Here is a 27,962-nt window from a genome sequence, read left to right on the forward strand (position 1 = left end):
CATGCCGACTCAGCCTGCCTTTGTTAATGTCTTTCTGTGGCCTTTTCTCTGTTCTCTTGGGTACTCCTTTGGTCTCTGCTAGGCCCCATATTGCCCAGTGGTGCTGGTGTACACCCTTAGGGACCTGGGTGGCAGCTGGCTATATAATTTGGAAAAGGGATCATTAAGTGTTAATAAGACATAGTCCCTGTACTCCAGAAGCTCAAGCCAGCAGAGAAGATGTGTTAAGAGCTAGCAATACCAAGTCTTCTATACCATGATGTAAGGGAGTAGTGACACATAGTGAATCCAGGGCTTAGCATACAAAGGTTGGAAGCATTTGGGAAGGTTTTCTGAGGACTTAAAGGGCAACTAGTATTTTCAAGGATAAAGTAGAGAGACAGCATTTCTATGCAGAAGGAAGGGCAGTAGCAAAGGTGAGACAGCTAAAAACAGTGAAGCTATTAGTTTTGGCTGGCTAGAGTTAAGGGTTTGGATGGAGAAAGGTTGAAAGTAAGACTGGAAGGTAGTTCGGGATCAGGTGGTGGTATCATAGTCCAGTCAGAAAGCTATGTTGGTTATTCAGGAGACATGAGAGGTGATACAGGTTCTTACTAGGGAAATGGCAGTGAGCCTATAGGAAAGCAAAAGATGACTTGAAAACAGTCATCAGCACTGGGAGCATTTTTCCACTGCTGCCTCTGGGATTGAAGGAAAATTTAACTGGGGCTTCCCAGAAGGGCGATCAACAGAGCTAATAAGGAAGAGAGTGAAGGGATAGACCCATTGCACTACCAGTTCATCTCAATGAAGTCACTGATGTGCCATGACCCAGTTTGACAGGTCAGTTGGGCCCTTTCTGAGACTGCAGATAAGGCTAGAGGCAGGGATAGAGAAGAAAAATCCAAACAGTTAGTTGGGGAAGCTTGTCCTAACCTAGGTACACCTCCAATCACATCTAGCCACAGTTGGGGGTTTGTGACCAGTAAGAGAATACTCTAAGCCTCTGCAAAAATCAAAGGGAAATGTCAAAATAACACATCCTGCTTATAAGAAATATCAGTAGCACAAGATATTTGTGGCAGGCTTAGAAATGGGCCCCACCAAGACAACCATGATCCAATCCTGTTTGTGAATAGGTTACCTTACATGGTGAAAGGAAATTAGGTTTGCTAATCAGCTGACTTTAAAATAAGAAGATTCTCCTAGATTTTCTAGGTGGACCCATGTAACCATAAGGTCCTTAAAAGTTTGAGGAAGGCAGAAAGTGAGAGAGATGTTGCTAGCTCTGAAGATGGAGGAAGGGGCCACAAACCAAGGAATATGCTGACATGTAAAAGTTGAAAAGACAAGGAAATGGATTTTCCCCAGAGCCTCCAGAAAGGGCATATCCCTGTTGACACTTTGATTTTAGTCCAGGATGATTCATTGCAGGCTTCTGACCTCTAGAACTATAAGATAATACACTTGTGTTGCTTTAAGCCACTAAGTTTATGGTACTTTGTTGTGGTAGCCAGAGGAAACGAATACAATGTTGGTTCCAGTCCACATCCTGGACATCTCTCAGAAATATGGAGTCTGCTGAAGAACATATGGGCATTAACAGAAATGAGATAACAAACAGACTTTGCTAATGAGTGAGATGCAAAAACATTTTATTTGTTGAATAATTATACAGCTTGACAGCTTCACTCAATGTCATCAGCAATTGAATTCAACAACATGTTTGTCTTTTCTGTCTAGGTGGGTTTAGCAGGTTACATCTGACAACAGTCCTGTGTAAACTGCTGCTTTTAAAACTTGTTCTCTTCCCAGTATCCTTTTCATTCTCTCAACCTGCCACTCTCAAAAACTCATTTTTCTTCTCTATTTCCTTCTACATTTTAAAACTTGCATTCAAAATAAGACCCAGGGTGGATCCGGAATGTTTCAGGGTATGGTCCTGGACAAAATGACTAGCAATAGAACCCTTAGTTAAGAACAAAAATCATGAATAACAAGAATCTTAAAACATGTATTTAAACTCTAATATTCATAACTTCACAATAATAGAGACTTTTTTCTAAAACTTTTCATCAGTAAAGGATTCAGCTCATATAAACATACTCTAAGGATTCTTCTTTTGTTTACTGGCAACATAATCCTTGCTGAGCTTTCTCATCACATCCCCATGGCTGATCCCAGCTGTCCCTTGAAACACCACTCGGTAATTCTCCTGCACATATCTGGCAAATGGTCTCACATGGGGCTCAATGGGGGTTCCATCTTTACGAGTTAATGGCAGCATGACCAGGGGCCCTCTGCATCTGGCACAGATAAAGCGTTCTGTGTTCAACGATTTGGTGTAGCGGCCAACCCTAGTGAGAAAAGGGACATCACACAACAAAGAAATCAGTCACTGTACCTCAGCATTAGCTCTGAGATGTTAGCCTTGAGCACAAAGAGAAAATTTCCTGCAGGTTCTCAGAGAATGGGGCCACAAGCAGCAGAGGGGTTGGGCTAGCTCAAATTAGGGATAAGAGTAATATAGAGAAGGTTAGGGGACAGAAACAGGAATACAGGAATAAGGGCTCGGTGTGGTGGCACATTCTTGTAATTTCAGTGACTTGGGAGGCTGAGGCAGGAAGATGGCAAGTTTGAGACCAGCCTCAGCAACTTAGCAAGGCACAAAGCAACTTAGTGAGATGCTGTCTCAAAATTTTTAAAAAAGGGCTGGGGATGTAGCCTAGTGGTAAAGTGTCCCTGGAATCAATCCCCAGTAACAAAACAAAAAAGAAAAAAAGGAATAGGGAATCGAGAAAGAGAACATGGAAAGAAATAGGTTCACTCTTCAAATCAGACACCCTTCAATTTATTCCTATAGTCACTACAAGAGCCACTTAGAGGCCAGACTGGAAAGTCTGAAGGGACAGGTCTTACCTGGTTTTGCACTGAGTACATTCATAATTAATCTTGTAGTTAATTGTATAGTTATGGCAACGAGTGACCCTGGGCAGCTCGGGGTGCACCGCATTGGATTTTCTTGCATAATACTTCCATGCATCACCATGAGAATCTCGGACACCATCAAGCAGCCAGGAAGCTGCATGGCATATTTCATGGATCAAAGTATCACGGAGGTGGTCTTGGAAAAAGATTGAAAAGAAACTGTGAGCACTAAAACCAATTTGCTTCTGATCTGCTACCCAACCCTTCAACTTTTACCACCACTAGACACAAAGCCATCTTACATAAGTATTCACAGGCAGTCATGAGTGTTACCTTCCCAGGATTCTGAAAGTGAAACTTCCGCCCACTTCAACCCAATTTTGTTAATGACAGAGAACCTTAGGTGAGCAGGTCTTTTTGGAGGAGCTCTGACGTGTTCATCTTTTTGTGGGGTGCTGCTAAAGATACACCTGGACAAGACTTGGTTTCTGTCCTCGGGGAACATAAGTGACCAGGGTTGGGGAGGGGGAGTAATCCTTAGGGCCTTGGGATTTGGTTAGAAATTCCATAGCAAGATTGGGATCTGAGCTGAGCCCTTGACAAATGATTGGATTTACAAAGCTAGCAAAGCCATTGGAAGGGAAGGTGAAAGGAGCAAAGGTTGAGGCAAGAAAGCATGTGGTACATTTTGAGGGCTGAGAAGAAATCCCAGTTGGAGCATGAGCTAGTAGTGGAATAGTGAGAGACAGGACCAGTTAAGTGGAGTGAGGGCAGATTACAATGGCCTCAAAAGTCAGTCTCTAGGCATTGAAAAGCCCTGAATTTCCTACTAGGAAAGCAACATAGTGGTGTGCAGGAGACTGAATGCAGCAAGGAAAAGAATGAGGGGATATGGACCCATATCTGGGTGGAGGCAGAGATGGAAAAGGAATGACAACAGGAGAGTCAAGATGAAGGAAGATTTGGTAATTGGCTATATATAGGGGGATCGGGAACCTCACCTAGTGAGAGAATAGAGACGCTGCCTCTGGCAAGTGGAAAATGTAGACAGAAAGGTAGACTTGGTAGATTGATGAGTTGGATTCTCAGGAATGATGAGGCATACAATGGTAATATCCCCCAAGCAACACATGGTAGGTTTGTTCACCCAAGAATGGCAGTTCAACTTGACATAGGCTGCCAGCTAAGAGTAATTAACAGGTGCAATGTCAAAAAGAGAGAGCACTGCAGTAAAGCTTCCATACTCCTGCCATCATCACCTGCAGAGTCACAGACTTTCAGAGAAATCTCGATCTTGGCATAGCGCTCCCTTTTGGGGTGTCGTGTCTCACTAGTGGTGCATAAGCCAGCAGTTCTCAGCATCTTTTTATTCCAGGTGATTTCTATTTTCTCTGGCATCTGAAAATAAAAAGCAAAAGAAAGGAATCAGAAAGCAGTTCTAAGCAGACCAGAAAATATGACCTCAGGAGTTTTTCTCCCTCTAATCCAAAGTAAGAGGAAGTTTCTCCCCCAGATTCTTGATGCTAAGCAAACTGGGGAGAAATCTATTCAATGGGCATGCAAATCTAAACATTCTGGGAGAATAAAAGCCAAGTTGCAGTCCAAGTAAAGATAATTAATAGGTGATCAAGACAAGAGAGAATGTTGAGACCATGTGCATGCAGGGTTCGTGCTCGCCTGTGCAGAGACAAGTCAGGGGCAGCTAAGGAGAGGGGTGCTGGTAGCAGGCCCGCCCTGGCCCCTGGGGACTCAACCCCCAGTTCTTTGTTATGCATGTCAATGTGGCCAGCTCACAAGGCCGTGACGCGGGCTTGCGGTCCCCTGTTTATCTGCCTCGAGCATACGTGTCTCTTGGGAACATCTTGACCTGTTCGAGCCTCCTGATAGGGGACGGTGACATGACGGTAACCCAAGGACGCAGTTATTACTCTTCTCTCCTCACTTTTGAGTGATTTCCCGCAGCTGTTAAAAAGATATATAAGGGGAACAAATCTGGCAATAAAGCGCGCACATGCTCCCTCCTGGATGAAGAACCTTGGTGTCCTGTGTATTTTTAACCCCGCCGTCCCTCGCCGGACTCGGCTCCATTAGCCAGACGCGGCAGAGGGGTGTAAGCATGCTGAGGTGAGTGAGCCGGAAACCTGTGCATAGGAGCACCCAGAAAGAACTAACAATGCAACTCAGGATACATCAGGCTCTGCTCATCTGAAATACCACCACTGTGATCAGGAAGAACATTAAAGTCTGGGGAACCTTTAGGATATTGGAACTTCCCTCTGGTAAGTCTTGTCACCAAATATAATAAAACCTAAAAACCTAATGATCTAAGGATGGGGGTGCAGCTCAGTGGTAGAGTGCTTGTCTAGCATGTCCAAGGCCCTGGGTTCCATCTTCAGCACTGCAAAACAAAAACAAAACCTCAGAAACCAAAAAATCAAAACAATACCAAAACCCCTGAATGACCAACAGGTCTCTGCATCCAAATTCTTTCTAATCCAGCCCATATCTCCAGGCTATACTGTCAGATTAATGTCTTTCAGTAGCTTCTACATGTCACACCATATACTGTGCAGTGAGTAGTGCCTACTGATTTAAATTTAAAGTCCCCCAACCTGATCTTCAAGGCTTTCCATTATCTGGTTCTTCATGATCAAAAAATAAGAGCTTACTTACTATGTTCTGGGCCCTGTTCTAGGTACTGTGTGTGTGTGTGTGTGTGTGTGTGTGTGTGTGTGTGTGTGTGAATAAAAACAAACTTTTGTCTTACAATAATTTGGAGGTAGTAAATACATTTGGTCTTCTGATCTGTGGGTTTTGTATCCACAGTTTCAACCAACCAGAGATTGAAAATATTTTTAAAAATTGCACCTGTTTTAAACATGTACAGATTTTTCCATGTGTCCTAATTCCCTAAATAGCGTAACAATTATTTACATACTATTTATATTGCATTAGGTATTATATAAGTAATACAGAGATTTAAAATCTATGGGAGAATGTACATAGGTTACATGCAAGTATTTTGCCATTTTATATAAGGGATTTTGAGCACCTGCATATTTGGTATTTGTTGGGGGTTCCTGGAACCAATCTTCCAGGGATACAGGGGCTGACTATACTGTTACTGTCCCCATTTTACAGATGAAGAAACAAACTGAGGTTAAGTAACTTGCCCAACTCACACTACTCTTTCCCATAATCATTCAACAGGAACCCTCTCTTGGAGGCAGTCAAGCCACAACACAGGCTTGCTCCCTCAGCACTGTTGTTCTCATTACTTACCATCCTTCAAGAACCAGGAGCCTACTTCCTCCAGGAAATCCTATTTCCTGGCCACTCAGTCTCAGCCATTTCTGTCTGCTGATGTCCTGTAGTAACAACTATACGTCCCATACATTATAACCCATAATCATTCTCTATTTCTTTCATGAATGGACATCTCATCTCCCCACCCAAACTGACATTTCTCAAGGGCAGTAGTATACATTGTCAGTACACTATGTGGTGCACCCTAGAATGCTGGCATATAGCAGATACTCAATAAATGCTCATTTATCAATTATACCTTCTGATCAAAGACGGTGCTGTTAAACAGTTGGTAGATTTTCTGAACCAACTCATCCTTATTTTGTTTGAAATTCTTTCCAGAATATTTCTTTGACTTTTCAAGGTCACGTAAGAAACATCCAGGTATTTTGCACATAGATTTCCTGTAAAGGCAAATTCAACTGACTTTTGTATAGGTAAAGGAATAGAAGAAAACGCATGCGCAAAGGTCAGACTAAGCGCAATTTTGAAAACTTGCTGCTGCTGCTCCTTCCTCTAGCTCCTCTAATGAGGGCATTTCCCAAGCTTCCATTCGTACCCTTTTCTTTTCACACTTGGCACATTCTCAAGAAGTGGGAGGCCCAGTTTCAACCTCAAAAAGACTGATTCTCCATACCTGTAGCTGCAGTCTTGAGATCTTTCCTAAGATCTAGTTCTGAATTTACAACTGCCCAATACAAATTTCCAAGTGACTAACACATGTAGTCTATCTTCAGTACAATTTGTTCAAATATCAAACTTCTATTATAACTGGTTGAAAACCACAGAGGGCATTTTTAAAAATGTTTTTTAGTTGAAGATGGACATAATAACTTTATTTATTTATCTTTATGTGGCACTGAGGATTGAACCCAGTGCCCCACCCATGCTAGGTAAGTGCTCTACCACTAAGCCACAACCCCAGCCCCACACAGAGGTATTTTTAACTCATTTCTTCCTCCCTTACCCCATGTTTAAATCGGCACAGAGACACACTAATATTTCCTTCCCAAAGGCTTTTCCAGGCAGCTGCTCCTTCCCAACCTCACTGTCACCTCCCTAATTCAAATTCCCATCATCCCCTTGATGCCTCGATTCAACAGTATTCCTCCAACTGTTCCTTACTGCCAGACTTTCTTCTAATCCCATTATGTACACCCCTCCAGATTCATTTTCCTAGGCCACATTCCAGAATGTTACCCTCTGCCTTTTCATTGACTGCTTGGCCTGGCATTCAAAGCTCATTTCTATCTGGTTCCAACCTCTATTTCCAGCTACCATTTCCACTTTAGTCAAAGGCAACACAAACCATGATTCCCCACATGTCTCAGCACAATCTCTTCTCCCATGGCCTAGAGTGACCCCCATCTCCATCTCTACTAAGAACCACCATCTGTGTGGTGCTTTATCATTTGCAAAGAACTTTCTTTTCCGGGCTGGGGTTGTGGCTCAGTGGTAGAGTGCCTGCCTAGCATGTGTGAGGCACTGGGTTCAATTCTCAGCACCACATGTAAATAAACAAAATAAAGGTCAATTGACATCTAAATTAACATTTTTAAAAAAGAACTTTCTTTTGGGGCTGGGTTTGTGGCTCAGCAGTAGAGCACTTGCCTAGTGCATGTGAGGTCCTGGGTTCAATCCGCAGCACCAAATAAAAATAAATCAATGCAAGTATTGTGAAAAAAAGAACTTTCTTTTCATCCTATTTAATCCTCACAAGGACCTTTGAAAAATGTACTAATGTTTTTACCATCTATACCTTGAAGGTGAAGAAACTGAAGCTCAGAAATAACTTGTCTAAAGATCACAGAGACAATGAATCTTCTGATTCAAATCTCATAGTCTTCCCGTTAAACCACAATCGCTGTCCCAACTTTCAAGGCCTAATACAAATGGCACAAAGAATAGTGCTCAGCATATAAAAAACTCATGCGTGTAATAACTATCTATTTAAACTGAAGCATTTTTATCTTGGCCTCAAAAATTCACAAGTCCAGAGAGATGAGCCCACAGAGCTGGAAAGATAAAACAAGAGCAAACACAGAGATTCTGAGTCCACAGAACTCTGTGGACACTGTGATTTTTGCCAGAACACTTATTAACCCTTAAACTGCAAAACAGCCCCTAGGTGAAAAGGTTGGTGTGTGGAGAAGAAAGTACCAGACATGCAAAGAAGGCTAATGCAAGGGTATTCATCCCAAAGCCTTATATGGATGACTCCAACATTTCTACCTCCAACATCTAGTTTTGAAAGCAAATTTGCATCAGAAAAGTTGATAGATGAAAACCTGAGCCACCTACAGGCTTCAGCAGAGGATAAGACTCCTGTATATTTGTAGTCAAGGAAGGTGCTTGCCTTGCAGCTTAGCAAACTTCACCTCAAGACCTGTGCCATTTCACTGCAGGCTGAATACTACCACATCAGAGAAACCAAAAAGACCCCAAACTGGGTACATCAGACACATGACCAGCAGGCAGCCTATACAGAACAATGCTACACACACAGGAAGCCCCCAGACTGACACAGGAAGTACCAAGGCAACAGTTAAACAGTCCAAACAGGCTAGCCTCTTTTGAATGAGGCAGATTGACAAAGACACCAAAGGGAATCTTCTTCCTTCTTATGCCACAGTCTCTAGCAAAGCAGTCTGGGAATTACCTAAGATACCCATCCCTAAAGGCAAAGCAGCTTGAATATGTATCTAGGTATCCAGAGAAGACAACTTACTGCAAGGTAGTCCATCTAAGATAGCACATGGTGGGCTTCCACTAGCTACTTCAGCCAGCAAAAGGCACAGTCACAGTGATGCAGAGAAGTCCGAGTTGCTCTGTTGCCCCAATGTCTCCATATTTTGTTGCAAAATACAAGTTTAAAAATAATATATAAGTTGCCGGGTACTGTGGAGCATGCCTGGAATCCCAGTGGCTTGGGAGGCTGAGGGAGGAGGATCGCCTAGTTCAAAGCCAGCCTCAGCAAAAGTGAGGTGCTAAGCAACTCAGTGAGACCCTGTCTCAAAATGAAATATAAAAAAGTGCTGGGGATGTGGCTCAGTGGTTAAGTACCCCTAGGTTCCATCCCCAATACCAAAAAAAAAGAAAAAGTACAAGCTGGGGTTACGGCCCAGTGACAGAGCACCCCACCTGCTTAGCCTGTTTGAGGCCCTGGGTTCTATCCATAGCACTGTTAAAAACGAAAATGAAAACCAATCAAAAATAATACAAAAAGAAGTGCTTACAAGAAAATCACAAAGTCCTTCAATTACGTTCCTTTTCTTATATGATACTTCAGGTGAATATGTATTACTCCTGAATGCAAGTAAAACAAACAGAAAATTATGCTTACTATATCACATTTTTAAGGGGAAAAGGAGAGAAGTTGCTAGAATCTAAATGAGAAAATATATTAATTTTTGATTTAAGTTATTAATATTTTTGGTCTAAATGATCAGTGGTTTTCAGGATCAACTATAAACAGCTTAATAAAAATAAGGGAGAGCTGGAGATATAGCTCAGCTGGTAGAGTGCTTGCCTCGCATGTACAAGGCCTGGGTTTAATCCCCAGCACCACAAAAAAAAGGTGGAGGGAACTACAACCAATCCATTTTATCCTAACATTTAAACTTTAAAAATTTACAAGAGGGCTGGGGGGGCACTCTGAATAATAGAGTGCTTGCATAGCATGTGTGAGACCTGGGTTCCATTCCCCAAACTGCAACAATACCACAAGGATACACACAGTAGTAAGAAAAACTGGGTTCACTCAAAGCAACAGAAAAGCTTAGAAGACATTCTTAACTGTCCTCCCTCCAATCCCAATAGACTGAACAAATAGGTCACCATCTCTATTATGTTGGCTTGGGTTTAGTACAAACTGGTAGCCATGGGGCTGTATCCAACCTGAAAGTAGTGTCTTGTTTGGTTACACAATATTCTTTGACCCGAGTTTAAAGACAAAGGAAATTTCAGATACCAGAGGTGCTGTGGGGAAAGAAGGGCTCCACTCTGCCCAGGTAACTGCAGGGATCTTGGTAGCTTAGGTGCTAGGGTAAACAAGGAGGGGAGCTTACTCATTCTGCATGTGCTCTCCCATTTAGGGACAGATACCTTGCCACCCTTCCCAACCAGACTCCACCCCCATAAAGAATTCCCCTCCAGTGCCCAGTGGGCTGCTAAACATGCAATAAATAGGCACTCAATTCCTGTTCAAATGGGTGTGAGAAGTACATACCCAGTCTCACATTTTTCAATTTTTACTGCACTGGATTTCTTCTTTGAAGGACCACGTTTTTTTCTTCCACTAACAGCTGGAAGGATAATATAATAGTCAATTTGTACCCTGGAAATTTATACCATCAAGAAACTGACAGGGGCTGGGGTTGTGGCTCAGTGGTAGTGTACTTGTCTGGCACGTGTAAGGCATTGGGTTTGATCCATAGCACCATAATAAATAAATAAATAAATAAAATAAAGGTATTGTGTCCATCTACAAAAACAAAAAAAGAGAAACAAACCAACTGACAGTTAAACCCCGGAGGGACTTACACAGCCAAGCACAGAACATCTATCAATAAAATTGTGGGTAAGGGCTGCATATGACTGCTATCTGAGTGACTTTATGGCAATCCCAGAGCCACTACTAGAGTGAGCTGGGTAGCAGTCTGTCATAGATACTTACTGAGGACTATCATAAAGGTATGTATATGTGTCATTAGAAGCCAAGGTGTGTGGGCAATTGAGGCTCGCACACTCCTTGCAATGGTACAACATAGCTCACACACTTGCTCAAGGAATGGCTCATATCCTCAGCAGTACCTTCACCCAATCTGCAAGCCAGACTTCACCTAGGACTCACACTGCCAATAATTAGGAACTAATGGTTTTACTCTTTCATATATTTTAAAATATGGTATCTTTTACATGCCAACCATGAGGATAGATCCTGAAAAAAACTAAAAGATGAGGTAAGAGTCTTCTCTTAAGGAGGTTACTAGGGAGACAGATTCATGACCATGTTACAATACAGTGTTAGAAGAGACACTCTGGAACTTTGGGGACCCAGAAGGAGGAGCTACTCTAAGTTTATGGCTTCACAAAGAAACTGAGAATCAGGCTGGGTCCTATGAAATAATGGGATATCCTCAGGACAAAAGATGCAAGAAGCACTCCAAGTAGGCAAAAAGTGAATAGACAGATATGGGTGTTCCTACTCTATTTCCAGGAAGATCCTTTCCACTGGGATGACTGCTTCCCTTTGCCACTTGGAAGTTGTAATGGCTTGGGGTTGGCAGGCAGGACAGGCAGGCCTGACAACACAGGCACATGGAGTAGTAAAGGTGCTGTGGACACACTTGGCAGGCTTGGCACATTTGTGGGACACTCACACTTGACATGATGGGCTTACCAGGTGTTACACGTATATTTTTGGTTTTGTCCTTCCTTTTCTTTGGCTGTTCCACCACAGGTATGGGTTCTTCACTTGGCAACTTTGTATCTATAATTTCTAGGTTAGCCTCAGGATCATTTGGTGGTTGGCCAATATTTTTACCAAAATCCTGCATCTCAACAACATTATCAGGCAAGTTGTACTGGGAGATAGCAAACTCAACTACCTCTTCTTTATCAAGAGAAATTTGGCCCTGAGCATAGAAATCTTCTTTAGTTAGCTTAGGACCCTTCAATTTGTTATTGTTGCCGCCATCATCATCATCATCATCATCATCATCAATAATAATTATTGGAGGCTCCTGGGTGGTGGGCTGCTCCTCAATGACAGAAAACTTTTCCAGCATCTCATCTGAAATACAAGAAACAAGTATATAAATACACTCCTTCCACCTGTTCCTTGTACATGAAATATTGGCAGATTATTCAGAACAAAATTAAACAAGCTGAGAACCATGAATCACAGTTAACAACTATTAGAGATTGTTCCCCCCACACACCTTTTTTTGTTTGTTTTTTTTTTTTTTTTTTTGGTGCCAGGGATTGAACCCAGAGGCACTTAATCACTAAGCCATATAAGCCATATCCCCAACCCTTTTTTTCTATTTAGAGACAGGCCCTCATTAAGTTGCTTAGGGCCTCGCTAAGTTGCTGAGGTTGGCTTTGAACTTGTAATCCTCCTGCCTCAGCCTCCTGAGCTGCTGGTCCTTTTTTTTTTTTTTTTTTTTCAATTTTACTGAGAGCAGCAACAGATAAAATAATAATCAAAGTTCAGTGGTAATTTCCAAACCATAATAGGATAATGTAGTTACTCGATAGTTTCTAGATACATCTGCAGTTGTGTTTTCACTGGTCCACAGTATAAATAAGAAAAATTAGTATATTAGTGGTGTTTCTTTTATTATTTTTATTTAGTTGTCAATGGACCTTTATTTTATTTACTTATATGTGGTGCTGAGACTCAAACCCAGTGCCTCACACACATGCTATAGGCAAGTGCTCTGCCTCTGAGCCACAACCCCAGTCCCTGCCCCTTATTTTTCACTGGAGCACTATAATCATACATAATAGTGGAATTCATTATATCATAGTCAAATATGCCCTTTATTTTGTGATTATGTCCTGGCTAAACTTTTGGTACTCTTCACTTTACATAACTATGAAGATAGTAGATGGTAGCTGGCATTTTTAAACCATCATCCCTACAAGTCTCTATCAAGTTGGAAAAATGGTGGCACCCATGCCTCTTACTCCTTTCTCCTTACTCTTCCTCATTCCTACATGAAGGAGGGAAAGAAGAGTGACCCCTAGAACACTGGAGCCTCAGCTCAGCTCTTGATGTTCTCCCCTCTGTTTCCTTAGTATAGTTCTAGGCAGGTAAGAACTCTACTGAGGGGGAAACCCAAGGTCTAAGGCAGCAGGGTATGTGGGGAGCACAATCATATCCACGTCAAGAATATACACAGAAAGAAATGGTAGCACTTGCTACTGATTCCAAACCAAAAAAGCGTGCTGACTTTGATCCTGAAACTGCTGCCTGCAATGAGGCTTCAGAGCTCAGCTACTTCTCTGGGAGTATACTTGCCTTTACTGCTAATTTTGCGTATCTTAGCTTTCTTTTTCTTATTGACATAGTGATCATCAGACTCTGATTCAATCACCACACAGCTGAGTGACAAGACAGGGGTGGGAGTTGGAGAAAAGAAAAATATGAATACAACATCCTTTTTCATCATGGCATTTTCTATCTTTTCTACAATGACTATGATCCTTGTAAATGTTTGATCTGTTTCCCACAGCAACTCTGTTCCCCTTAGTTGAAACTACCAACCTTTCCATTCATCCTGATTTTCCCTTCAAAAGGAGATATCTGCATATACTGAGAGTGAACCAGGCTCTGTCAAAGTGTATGCCTCCAAATTGTTTTAGTACAGGGGAAAGCTGATCAGGGAAATGTCTATTTAATTGTCATTCTTCTCTATCAACTTTGAGATGCACTCATCTGAGAAGAGCATAGAGCCAGAGATGGAGAGAGGCAGCCTTAGAACAGGGAGGTTTCTCCTTAGCACAATTCTGTAGTCTGAAGTCAGCACTCTCTCTTCTATGGACAGATTGCTCTGACAGTAGTTATGCCCAGCAGTGCCCCTGTGCTACGCATGGTGAAGATAGTAACTAACTCCTGGGATCCTTGGCTAGCCCTGATATTTTGGGATTAGAGGCTCCAGCAAGCTGAAATTTGCTACCTCTTATATTTTCCAAATAGTTTATGAAAGGTATGATTTACTTTGATGATGACGAACAAACTTAAAAATACATGTTACAGGATTTGTCTGTACCTGTTACAGAAACGAATGTTAATCTTATTCCACTATGTTCACTAAATTTTTTACGGTGCTAGGGATTGAATTTAGGGGTGCTCTACCACTGAGCTACCCGCTACCCCCTTGTCTTTTTATTTTATTTTGAGACAGGGTCTAAGTTATTCAATCTGCCCTTGAACTTGTGATCCTCCTGCCTCGGCCTCCCAAATAGCTGGGTTATAGGCATGCACTACCATGCTTGGCTATGTTCACTACTTTTAAGCTGCCAAGTTGATGGGTGTTTGCTATCCTATTAACTATTACTCCAGCCTAAAAATTCCTTCTCTTTGATTTTCTGTGCAGTTACCTTTTGTTTTTGTCCCATCCTTTCCAACCACTACTATTCATCTCTTTTCCCCAACTCACCCCCAGGGTTTATCTACCCTCTCATGCCAATCCAATCAGCAACTAAAACTGGGTTACAAATCCTATTAAATATATGCCAGCCCAACCTATTATTTCCAGCCTAACTTCTCTTCTGAATTCTACCCCTGATTCACTACTTACCTGGAGATCCTGTGGGTAGGGATGACATTTATTCAGGATACACAGGTTTGATGGCATCTGTTCTGACCAGTCAGGCATCCATCCTTACTAATCCCTGCCCATGCTCTCTAGATTATTTAAATGTTTTTAATATCAATCCTGAATATAGGCCCCTGAATTTCAACATGTCCAAAACTAAACTCATCATATTCTTCCCCAGTTTCACTCTTCCTGTGATATTCCTTATATTGAAGCCACCTGGGACTGGACCAAGACCTGTGGACACTCCAGGCAGGCCCCTAAAAACCGACTTTCTTTAAATAGTTTTCAATATATACCTGGTAGAGGCTGGAAGAAACTATTTTTTTTCTCTTGAAAAATCAGGGTTTTTTAAATCATCAGATAAAATCTTTATTGCATACAATATTGTACACAGAATACTTCTTAGGAGCCATAATGACCATTTACAATGCAAATAATAGTCATAAAAATATTTTGCATCCTGGTGGTGATGATGGTTATTTAAGATTTACTGCAGGACTTTTTCAATATCCCCTATCATTTGGCCCCTGGGCAACACTCCTTCATCCCTCTCTGGTCAGAACAGAGGCTTGATCAACAGGAACATTAGTAGATCAAGCTGAAAGATAGGTCAGGTATATCCCAGAGGGATTTGAATAATGAGCTAAAGTTTGATTTTTATATGATGAGCTCTTCAAATTGACTAACAATATGATCAAAACAATGCCTCACAAGATTCTTTTGGAAATGGCTTGCACACTGGATCAGAGAAGAGATCAGGATGAGATGACTACTTTTTTGACTAGTTGAGATAGAAAGCTAAATCACAGTTCACTGAGACATTTGGAAAAATAAACTGACCAAATAGATCATGGGCACAGTGGGAGAAGATGGGAGGAGGAATTTTGAACCTGGAGGTGAAGTCAAACAACCATTATGTTCCTGTGAAGGCACCATATTGTGTTTACATAAGAAATGTGATGTTTACTCTTAAATCTTCTTACCCCAGAACATCAGACATTTTTCCTTTGAGAGAGAGAAAAAAAGGTAATCAAGTTTTAACAATTCTCTTCCTTACCTGACCCACTTCTTCTGTGCTTTTGTTTTGATCTTAACTAAATAGAGAAAAGGAGAAGGTATTAGGAAGCATCTGAAGCATGGTAAAATCTGTTTCACATATCTTTAACTCCCTAACATGCAAGTCCACAAATTAGTGCTGGTAAAATCCATGTCTCCATAGGGTAGAACACTTGCCTAACATGCATAAGGCCCCAAATTCAATCCTCAGCACCACATACAAAAAAATTACCTATGAAAGACAGGATACAGGAGACCAAGAAGAAGAAAAAAAGTAAATTGGAAAAGAAGCTCAGAGAACTTCCCCTGCTACTGAGAGGAGGGAAAATAACTTCTCCAACCCAGAGAGCCCTAGAGGAGACAAATCCAGGATCAGCTTATGCCAAACATATCAAATCACATTTTAGTCATCTCTACAAAGACACTTCAACATGAATATCACTGCTTTGAGTGGACTCTACTTACGGGACTCATGTTCTTCACTGCTGCTTGAGTCCAGAGAAAGAACACAACTGTAAAAATAACAGGATGCCTTTTAAAAGAAGGCCACCAACATCATAAGCAACCAAATGTCAAAAATCTTGACTGAACAACCAGTTTCTGAAGTGTAAAACATTTTGAAGCCCTTATAAAATTAGGATCACAACAGCAGAGGCAAAAAGAAATTTAAAAAAGGCAACAAGTTTCTTGGTCTTTTCTGCTGAATGAAAGTTAGGGAAGAATGTTAGCCAAGCATCATCAGTAAGCATGGAGAAGGCTGTTTTCTGTCAATGGTTATTTCTAATTAGATATGAAAGTGAATCTGATAGAGATCACAGGGGAAAGGACTAGATGAAGATATTGCAGTGAAAAATCAAAACAGCCAGGTTTAGTGGTGTGTGCTTATAGCCCCATTGATTCAGGATACCGAGACAGGAAGATCATCTAGGCAACTCAGCAAGTTCCTTCCTCAAAATAAAAAAAGGGCTGGGGATGTAACTCAGTGGTAAAGTGCTCTTGGATTCAATTCCCAATATCAAAAGAAAAAGGGGGGGCTGGGGATGTGGCTCAAGTGGTAGCGCGCTGGCCTGGCATGCGTTTGGCCCGGGTTCGATCCTCAGCACCACATACAAAGATGTTGTATCCACCGGAAACCCCCCTCCCTCTCCCTCTCCCTCCCTCTCCCCCCTCTCTCTATATATTCTCTCTCTCTCTCTCTCTCTCTCTCTCTCTCTCTCTCTCTCTATATATATATATATATATATATATATATATATAAAATGTTACAGTCTCTTCGCAACTGAATCTATCAGAAATAAAAAAAAAAGGAAAAGGAAAAGGGGCCAGGAAGTCTTCTTTTAGGGTGCTACTACTTGGAGAAGGCCTACTTAATTGCTAGCTAGGTAAATGGATGAGTATTCAAGTCCGTTTTGTGGGGAACTGATAAAGTTGGTGGTTATGTTCATTAGTTTTAATATTTCTCCAATGGATCAAAACATCATATTATATACCATAAATATACACAATTATTATCATCAATTAAAAATAATAAAAACTAAACTTTTATTAAAGGATTATGGTTATAGATAGTAGTTGGGTTCAAAGTAAAGAATAGTTTCAAAGCTGTGAACAACAATGGTTTCCTGCAGTGAACAACAATGTCAGGACCTCTTGTTTCTCTACCTCATGATTTGCTAGCAACTCCAACACTCATTCTTCTCCACTGCCCTGTCAGGCTGCTTCACTTATTTCTTACCAGACAGCTATGAGGTGAAGTCAAACCACATTCTTCCTCAGAACTATTTAGCTCTCCAGACAGTGGTTGGCTGGATATCCCACTATTAGCCATTCACTGCAGATCCAAAATCCAGCTTGGTGGAGGCACACTGCAGTAAGTATCACTTTACTGCTGGAGCCTGACTACATCATCAATGATCTTAACATTAGTTATCACAGGGGATATAAAAGTGCTAAAGGAGGTGGACATAATAGCTACACCAAAGTTCAGGTTTTATATACAAAAAGTTAGACTCAACCACTTCTTTGGGACTTTTAATTTCACCCAGAGCTTGACACTGGGCTGACTGTATACTTTGTCTTTCAAGATACAAGATGATTGATTCACTTACCTGTTTAACTAAATTTCCTTAGTCATTTGTCAACCACTGTACACTAGGCTTATTCAGCAGTAAGCTTAGGAAAAAATTTTTTTAAATCAGGAAAGAAAATTCTTGCTGATTTTGCAGATATGTGTCAATACATGACCTTGATTATCAGTAAATAGTGCAATGTATATGGTCAAAAAGAAATATATGGTCAAAAAGAACACAGATTGTTTGGTAACTTTTTTCAAGTAAAATTTGCTAGCAGAAGCACAAGTCCTTAGAATGTGTTTCAAGAAATCGTGTTACGGGCTGGGGATATGGCTCAAGCGGTAGCGTGCTCCCCTGGCATGCATGCAGCCTGGGTTCGATCCTCAGCACCACATACAAACAAAGATGTTGTGTCCGCTGAAAACTAAAAAATAAATATTAAAATTTTCTCTCTCTCCCTTCCTCTCTCTCTAAAAAAATAAATAAATGAATAACAAAAAAAAAAGAAATCGTGTTACTATTATTAGGAAATATATGCATTGAAGGAAGAGTCACATGGCTTAATCAAAACTCTAGCAAGAAAAAACTAAGAAATAACCTTCCAAGGTTGAAGACATATCGGATGAAAATCCTAAAAAACTTTACAAAGAATCTAAAGATCTTCTCCCCTTTCAAACTGAGGCCATAAACCATAAAAATAGTGAATGCTTTTGTATGACTATAGTCTTTGCTCTCTTGGTAATTTTTTCCCTGTGACAATTTTTAAAAAATATATATTTTTAGTTGTACATGGACACAATACCTTTATTTTATTTTTATGTGGTGTTGAGGATTAAACCCAGTGCCTCCCACATGCAAGGCGAGAGCTCTACCACTAAGCCTCACTCCCAGCCCTCCCCATGGCAATTTTTGCAACTCAATAAATATAATTAAATATGAGTATACCTGTGGTTCATTCATTCAACATATATTGAGCATCTATTACCTCCTTGGTACAGGGGCTACAAAGGGAGTAAAGACTTCCAAGAATCAGAGTCTAGTAGCAAAAAATAAGAAAGTAAATAGATAATTTTTATGAGCCTTACTCCAAAATGACTAGAACCAGAAATTGCATTTTTTAAACACAACCCCAGGCAATTCTAATGCAGGAGGCTGGAGGACCACACTTTCAGAAACACCAGTTGAGTGTGAGAACCTTCTTTTCCTTAAAATAGTCAATTGAAAATATTATAGTTGCTGTAGGGGTGCACACCTATAGTCCTAGCCACTTGGAAGGGTAAGGTGGGAGGATTACCTGAGCCTATGAGTTTGAGACTGGTCTGGGCAACACAAGACCCTGTTTCAAACAAACAATAGGTGACCATTTACTTTTTTGATCCAATTATTCTAAACTCAGTATGATGAGGTAACTTTTAAAACACAGAGTTTCTACATATCCTCAAGGTTATTTTTTTAAATATTCTTTATAGTACATGGACACAATACCTTTATTTTATTTTTATGTGGTGCTTAGGTTCGAACCCAGTGCCTCACTCATGCTAGGCAAATGCTAGGCAAGCACTCTACCAACTGAGCTACAACCCCAGCCCCATCAAGGTTATCTTTTTGTTTGTTTGTTTGTTTGTTTGTTTGTTTTGAGACAGGGTACTGCTATGTTGCCCAGACTGACCTCAAACTCCTGGGTTAAAGCCACTCTTCTGCCTCAGCCTCTAGAGTATTTGGGAATACAGGCACATACCACTGCAGCTGGTTTCATCAAGGTTATCTTATGATAGCATTAATAAAATAGGCACTGGGGTTGTGGCTCAGCGGTAAAGCTCTCGCCTCACATGTGCAAGGCTCTGGGTTCGATCCTCAGCACCACATAAAAATAAATAAAAATAGTTATTGTGTACAACTACAAAAAAAAAAATTTAAATAAAATAAAGATTCTTAGGCTTAAAAAAAGAATAGTTAGTGGGCATTGAGGAGTACTCATTAGGCTTTGACTGTAGGATGAAAACCAGTCTCCATCTCTTTGCATTAAGTATTGCAGAACTTCTACCTTTGAACCGCCAACTCCCCCTTGCTTTTCTAATAAATGACTTTATCTCAAAAGACACTGGGAAAATAGAAGCACTCAAACAGGAACTCTATCTTCCCACCACCAACTCTACCAACCCATCTGCAACTATATCCAATTCTGATTTCCCTATCATTAACAGCAAGTGGACACAGTGCCCCTGCCACTATCTAAAGCCAATTCCTCCCTTGTAATTTGCATCTTGCCCCTCTAGCCTTAAGGATTTTATCCCTGCAATTTCAGCACCCTATATCATTGTCCCCTCTCTTGTACATTCATTCTACTATCCCTACACCCAAAGTCCCCAAATTTTGTATGAATAGTCTTGAGCTTTCCACAGAACTCCAACTGTCTGCTTGACACTTACATCTTAGATACTTACTACATATTTATAACATAACATAGCTAATACAGATTCTTTTTTGGGGGGAGGGTACTGAGGATTTAATGCAGGGATGATTTTACCACTGAGCTACATCCCCAGACCTTTTATTTATTTAAAAATATTTTTGGTTGTAGATGGACATAGTACCTTTATTTATTTTTATGTGGTGCTGAGGATCAAACCCAGTGCCTCACATACTAGACAAGCACTCTACCACGAAAATACAACCCCAGCCACCCCCTCTTTTGAGAGGTATCACTAAATTGCTTAAGGCCTGGCTAAGTTGCTGTTGCTGGCCCTGAGTTTGAGATCTTCCTGCTTCTTCTGAGTCACTGTAATTATAGGCATATACCACCATACCTGGCAGCACAGAATTCCTTATTTCCATCCTCAACCCTGTTCCCATCTGTCTTACCCATCTCATCCAATGGTACCACCATTCACCCAGTAAAGTAAGCTGAAAAATTAGGAATTACCCTTGATTTCTCTTTCCCTCACTTCCCACATTCCATCCATCAATAAGACTTATTGTTCTACCTCTATATTTCATCTAAGACATGTTACTATATATACCTCTTAGGAAAAAAAAAAACACTACCAAATTATAAACTGCCATCAAATATATGATGAATGCCAATTTCAGGAATGGTGAAAAGATGTTTCAGAATTGAACTACTTGGCTGGGGATGTAGCTCAGTGGTAAAACATTTGTATAGACAGCATATGCAATGCCTCAGGCTTGATTCCCAGCACCACCAAAAAAAAAAAAAAACAGTAATAATAAGATGAACCACAATGTGATATTTCTTCAAGCCTCTCCAACTCTACTATTAACATCCTACTGTAAGCCACCATCATTTCCCACTTAGAATTCAGACTTCTATAATATCAAATTCTTGGGCCTCAGCTATAAAAGAATCATTTCTTTCCCAGGGCTAATTTGAAAAGTAAACAAGATAATATCTGCCCTCTTCTATGGGATCATCACTTCTGCCTATTACAGCACTAATCACACATGACTATAATTGCCTGTTAACATATATCTTTCCATTTCCTTCCTTCTTTTTTTCCATGTTAGGGCCTAAAATCAGGGCTTTGCACATGCTAAGCAAGCACTCTACCACTGAGCTACAACTCCAAGCCTTTTTTAAAATTTTACTTTGAGACAGGTATTGCCAAGTTGCCCTGGGCTAGCCTTGAATTTGTGGTCCTCCTGCCTCAGCCTCTTAAGTAGCTGGGGTTACAGGCTGTTTACATGCTTGTAATCCCCCACCCCAGAAAGTAAACTACGCAAAGACTTGAAAATATATTTGTCTTGCACTCCTCAATATGAAGTCAGGATTCAAAAAATAAAATGAATGAATCTCAAAGAGTGATTCCAAGAGCCTCTTTTATTATACTCTTCCTCATAGAACCTCAATTTAGTTTTGTTTTGGTACTGGGGATTATACTCAGGGGCACTGAACCACTAAGCCACATTCCCAGCCCTAATTTTGTATTTTATTTAGAGACAAGGTCTTGCTGAGTTGTTTAGCACCTTGCTTTTGCTGAGGCTGGCTTTGAACTTGAGATCCTCCTGCCTCATCCTCCCGAGCTGCTGGGATTACAGGTGTGCACCATCACATCTGGACAAACCTCAAATTTTGGAAGGATTTTTGCCTGCTAGATCACACTAATAATTTTCTCTGTGTAAAACCTTAATTGCAACTATATGCCCATGTAGGTGAAGATTAGAGTTACAAAGTCATTGCAGAGTTGATATGGTCTTTGTGCTTGTAGCTTCAGAAACTCAAGAGTCCATTCTTATCAATGCCAGGGGCATAACTACTGTTAACCAAATTCACAAGTGCATTTTTAGTGAATTTTTTTTCTAATTACCTCTCAGGACCACCAGTGCCAACTATCTGTTCTAACATACACCCTATTTGGAGCAAGGGACTGAAGGTTACAGAGGAAAATAGTTTTACCTTTTGATTTTAACATGCACACAAATATTAGTTTAATTTCTTAATTAAGTGCTACAAAAAGCATCTTTATGAATTTAATTATTTTCATAAAATGGATTTTCCTAAGTTGGTTTCCCCAAAATTCAATTGCTCAATCAAAAATGTCTAATTTTCTAGTTCTTAATACACTGATTACTCATTTCCAAAAAGTTGTTAGTTTATATGTCAGCAGAATTACTATAATAAGATTAAGTATTTTTAATTTGATAATAAAGGAAAAAGATATACCTCTTAGAAAAAAACAGTACCTTTTTATTACTTAAGATGTATATTTTCAGGGCTGGGGCTATAGCTCAGTGGTAAAGCACCTGCTTCATACATGAGGCACTGGGTTCAATCCTCAGCACCACATAAAAATAAAGAAAGATATTGTGTCCATCTACAACTAAAAAAAATTTTTAAAGATGTATATTTTCTAATGTTTGCTGCATTCTTTTGCTAATCCTATTTTAATGACTCATGAAAAAAACAGGAATGTTTTTAAAACAGGAATGAAGAGGAACTCCTTGTCCCTGTTTCCCCAGTAGAGTGTTCCCCACAGATTAACAATGTATGTCTCATCTTCATCCAAAGTTCTTATCAAAAGCACCTATCAGCACGAGTCATGTGCACACACATTTTTTTTGCAAATATTATGCTATATGGATTATTTCTCAGCTTGCATTTTTCACTTTAAGTACCTTAAAAGTCTCACCATTATCTATGTAATGGGGATGAACTGTAATTTACTCTACTAGGCTCACTGGACATTTAAGCTCTTTTGAAATGTTTGCTATTATAAACAAATGCTTCAGTGAATGTCCTCATACATATTTTCTATGTACTGGTAACTAAATTATATATCCTTCTTCTACAGAACTGAAAAAAAGACTAAAACAGCCTGTACCTATGCAATTATATGGAGAAAAGAATAAAAGAACACAAATATTAGCCTTGGATTGTAAGGAGAAAGGACAAGAGAGAAGTATTTAAAAAACACAGGTAAGAGAAAATAAGATTGAATTACAAAGCGAGCATGCACAGGATCACAATTATACACCTAAATATGAGCGTATATCAAAGAAATTAAATTTAATTGCTTTTGAAGTGAAGGACAAAGTCCTTGTAGTGGAATTGAGCCAAAGAACTTGGGCATTCAAAAATTTGATACTTCTAGGGGCTGGGGTTGTGGCTCAGCGGTGGAGTGCTCGCCTAGCACGTGCAAGGCCCCGGGTTCAATCCTCAGCACCACCTAAAAATAAATAAAATGAAGGTATTGTGTCCAACTACAACTAAAAAATAAACATTTAAAAAAACTGATACTTCTAGATTGTCCTCCAAAAAGGTTGCACCAATTTATACTCCCACAAAGATTGTGTGAGACTGCCTACTTTTCTACAAATTTGCTAACACTATATATTACCAAACCCCTTTTCATCTTTGCCATTCTAAATTATAAAAAAATGGCATCTTATTTTTTTTATTTAAGTAATATAATTAAAAATTGAATAAATGTTAATGTTTATGTGCTGTTGAGAGCCACAGCCGAAGGGGCCCCAGCAAACTTCCAGCTGCCAGCAAACTTCCAGCTGCCGGCTGATGATTGGCTCACAGCGGCCCCAGCAACATCTAACTGATTGGCTCCTCTGCGGTGATGCTCATTGGGCTGTTTCCCTGCCCTGTCAGACCACGGAGCTGCTCATTGGGGGACTTTTTTGGCTCCGCCCACATGACCCAGCCAATCGGCCTCAAGAGCAGGAGGATTGTGGGAGGTGGAGAGAGGCTTGTGTTGGAGAGAGAGGCTTGTGGGAAGCCGGTGGTGGCAGTTGAGGCTCTGAGGATTTTTCCTGAGAGGCTGTTTTGTTTGGCGTGTGTGGTTCTAAAAATAAAGTTGTTTCTTTTGACAAGTGGCTCCTGATTGTGTCCAGCCAGACTGCGGCAATGTGCAATTTGCTTTTCCCCCCCTGAGAGCTAACTTCTAATAATCCTTTGCCTATTTTCTACTTGTTTGTTTACCTTTTTATTTTTATTTTTTCTTTAGTTTTTATTGTTGGTTGTTCAAAATATTACATAGTTCTTGACATATCATATTTCACACTTTGATTCAAGTGGGTTATGAACTCCCATTTTTACCCCGTATACAGATTGCAGAATCACATCGGTTACACATCCACTGTTTTACATATTGCTATACTAGTGTCTGTTGTATTCTGCTGCCTTTCCTATCCTCTACTATCCCCCATCCCCTCCCCTCCCATCTTCTCTCTCTACCCCATCTACTGTAATTCATTTCTCCCCCTTGTTTTTTTTCCCCCTTTTCCCTCACTTCCTCTTGTATGTAATTTTGTATAACCATGAGGGTCTCCTTCCATTTCCATGCAATTTCCCTTCTCTTTCCTTTTCCCTCCCACCTCTCACCCCCGTTTAATGTTAATCTTCTTCTCATGCTCTTCCTCCCAACTCTGTTCTTAGTTACTCTCCTTATATCAAAGAAAACATTTGGCATTTGTTTTTTAGGGATTGGCTAGCTTCACTTAGCATAATCTGTTCTAATGCCATCCATTTCCCTGCAAATTCTATGATTTTGTCATTTTTTAATGCAGAGTAATACTCCATTGTGTATAAATGCCACATTTTTTTTTTAATCCATTCGTCTATTGAAGGGCATCTAGGTTGGTTCCACAGTCTTGCTATTGTGAATTGTGCTGCTATGAACATTGATGTAGCAGTGTCCCTGTAGCATGCTCTTTTTAGGTCTTTAGGGAATAGACCGATGTTTACCTTTTTAAAAATACTGGTTTGCAAAAGTTCTTTGTAGATTAAAGAAAATAGCCCTTTGATGTAATGCAAATATTTTTCCAGTTTTTATTTGCCATTATTATGCCTTTGATTTGATATTAAGCTCAGAAGACTAGTCCACTACAAAATTACTAGAAATAAAATTTATGTTTTCCTAATAGAATTTTTTTTTCTATTTTAAAATCTTTTAATAGTTGTAGATGGACAGCATGCTTTTGTTTCATTTTTATAGGTGCTAAGGACTGAAACTAGTGCCTCACACATGCTAGGCAAGTGCTCTGCCACTGAGCTACAGCCTCAGTCCCTCTATTTTAAAATATTTGATCCATGTGAAATTTATTTTGGCATAAGAAGCAATGAAGAACTCTTATTTTGTTCCAAATAGCCAATCACCCTCGAATTATCTCTTGACTGGGCTGGGGTTGAAGCTCAGTGGTACAGAACTTGACTGGCAGTCGTGAGGCACTGGGTTTGATCCTCGGCACCACTTAAAAATAAATAAAGAAAATGTACTGTGTCTATCTACAACTAAAGAAAAAATATTTTTTTAAAAAAATTATCTGTTAACTAATCCATCATCTTCCCTCCACTGATTTAAATGACATTTTTATCATGAACTAAAATTTTCATATATACATTGTCTATTTCCAGACTTTGTTCTATGTTTTGTACCTTCTTTTAATATTATATACTTTCTGAAGAGGAAGGAGAAAAAAACAGTCAGCTAGTGTGCATGTACAAATATGTAACAATAAATTCCATCAATATGTTCAATTAAAATGCACCAATAAAAATGAAGAAAGATATTTAAAAATTCATAAAAATAAAATAAAAACTATTAGCATGTTTCATAAAGAGCTATCCTAAAATACCTCCAGTAAGCATGGAGAAAGAAAGGCTCCCTCTAGAGGGAAGCACTACCGAAAATGGGGTGGAAGTTATATAACAGTAGGTCTGAAATCCATCAGAACTTTCTAGAAATTACATATATTTAATAATGCAATGTGTGGCTTCATGGAGTTGTGAGCTCCTAGCCACAGATATATACATTACACAGAAGATTTGTGCATCTTGTAGGAGGCTGGACTCCTAGATTCTAAGATCCTTCTTTATAATTTTAAGATTAGCCAAATTATATACTCTGCAGACTCTAAATGAAATAAACATACTATTTGAGAAAGTTGTTTCAGGGGAAAAAAAAGTAAGATTAAGAAAAAACAATTTTTCAAATCTCACCAATCATCATCCTGGGTGTGCCACTGGCCAGTTTGGCCAGGCTTTTTTTCCGACCTGGCCATGTCTGTAAGTCAAGATAAAGATATGCTTTAAGAAATCTGGAACTCAGAACCAGACACATTCCTTCATTCTGTATTTGGGAAGCTTCTGCGCTATAATTTAAAGCTGAAACTTTACTCTATGAAGTAAGTATTTTAAATTCATTTTGTTGAGGATTTTCCCTTTTGTATATATGTAAAAAAAAAAAAAAAAAACACTAGAGCCACGGATAGTCCCAACTACTCAAGCCTAGGAATTCAAGGCCAGGCTGGGTAACACAGCAAGACCCCATCTCAAAAATCAAAAACAAAACAACCCTGGAGAGACACGGCATATCAACCCACTCCATCTTGCCTCACCAAAGTTCTATGCAGATTAATCAGAAAGACCAAAGCCAACAGTAATCCCTAAAGCTAAACCACTTCAAATGCCACTGTTAGGAAATTGATCAAAGACAATTATTTATTAGTCTCCAGATAATTTTCTTACTGTAAGGCCTGAGCATTCACCAAAACCTCTCTTCAGTCTCCCATCTAATGCTCTCTCCCCCAAAAGGATGCCAATCCCTGCACACCAAGCTGATCCTCCACTACTTGATTTAATGCTCCAAAATGAGTCTCGCACCTATCAGGCACTGGCCCTTCTACCCTCTCCCACTACTCCACCTTACTCCCCAATCTCAGGTTACCATTGCCTTCCCAGCCCCCACCTCCTTCAATCGAACCTCTACCACTCCCATTCCCACCCCCCGCCCCCGTACTCCAGCATCCCACTCATCTTACACAAATCTGGCCCCCAAGGAGTTTTCCACCAAACACGCCCCAAACCCTGTATCACCCCACACCTCTACTAGTGCTTACAACAACCTCACTGGACTCTAGGAGGCTTTTCCAATCAAACCTCCACCCTCCCCCCACCACTCCGGCTTCAGCCAGTTTTCCACCAATCAGGCCTCAACTCATCCACCTTCCCTCCAACTACTCCTCCGTGTGGCTGGTCTTCCACCAATCAGGTTTCTACTCCCCCACCCCCACTCCACACAACACCTACCCTCCCCCCACTGCTTCCTACCCCCTCTGCCCTTAATCCCTCTGATCTCAACCACCCCTGCCCCCACACCTTTCATTCCCCTCAACTCCCTTCCACAACCTTCCAACCGGCCTTCCACTGATCAGGTCACCACCGCCCCATACCTCCATTTTTCTCTACTTCTACTTTATTCCACCAGCAGGTCTTCTCAGGCCCTGATCCAGCCGCCCCCCCCCCCCCCCCCGCATCCATCCCCTACACTCATTTCACAGTTTGAGCCAAGATCACGCTAACTACCTTCAAAGTACCCCACTCCATCTTTATGGTACCAGACTCACAAAAATTAAAATTAAAATATCCCGAAAGCTTGTTTTTGTTGTGGTGGTGGTACTGTGTATTGAAACGAGGGGCCCTCTATACTAAGCTACACCTCAAGTTTTGAGATGGCGTCTGAAAAAATTACTGAAGCAGGCCTCAAATTTGCGATCCTCCTGCCTCAGCTTCCTAAATCGCTTGGATTACCGGCATGCGCCATTGCGGCTGACTTGAAAGCTTTTTTTTTTTTTTTTTAATTTAGAGGGAAAAAGCTTTTTGTATAACGGGCAAAATATTTTGCCTAAATCAGTCCTACAGTTCACTGGTACAGTCCAAGGTAAATAACGGTCCTGATCTTAACTAAATCTGCTCAATTAGGATTATCTTCTTCAGTACCCATCTCAACCCACTACTCACCTGCTTTTACGACCTCTGGTGTGG

General features: G+C 40.4%; 1 protein-coding gene and 1 long non-coding RNA gene across 2 annotated transcripts in view; one reads left to right on the plus strand and one right to left on the minus strand.

The window, feature by feature from the left end:
* LOC139703090 (uncharacterized) overlaps nt 1-27,962 on the plus strand; it is a 639,290-nt gene that overhangs the window by 299,823 nt on the left and 311,505 nt on the right. The gene's annotated exons all lie outside the window — the stretch shown is intronic.
* On the minus strand, nt 1,614-27,741 carry Gcna (germ cell nuclear acidic peptidase). Its single transcript, XM_071606637.1, has 9 exons — nt 27,729-27,741; nt 16,065-16,111; nt 15,601-15,637; nt 11,615-12,007; nt 10,442-10,517; nt 6,473-6,617; nt 4,167-4,305; nt 2,899-3,103; nt 1,614-2,336 (listed from the first exon to the last, which is right to left on the minus strand). The coding sequence occupies exons 1-9, from the start codon at nt 27,739-27,741 to the stop codon at nt 2,087-2,089; spliced, it is 1,305 nt and encodes a 434-aa protein (XP_071462738.1). The 3' UTR covers nt 1,614-2,086.

This window comes from Marmota flaviventris, chromosome X, assembly GCF_047511675.1.
Source record: "Marmota flaviventris isolate mMarFla1 chromosome X, mMarFla1.hap1, whole genome shotgun sequence".
Classification (NCBI taxonomy): domain Eukaryota; kingdom Metazoa; phylum Chordata; class Mammalia; order Rodentia; family Sciuridae; genus Marmota; species Marmota flaviventris.

What these genes read in the sequence shown, in the direction of transcription:
- Gcna (XM_071606637.1), bottom strand. An exon ending in CAGTGAAGAACATGAGTCCC is followed by an intron (nt 15,638 to 16,064) that starts GTAAGTAGAGTC and finishes TTCTCTATTTAG; the next exon opens with TTAAGATCAAAACAAAAGCA. An exon ending in AAATATACGTGTAACACCTG is followed by an intron (nt 10,518 to 11,614) that starts GTAAGCCCATCA and finishes TTATCCTTCCAG; the next exon opens with CTGTTAGTGGAAGAAAAAAA.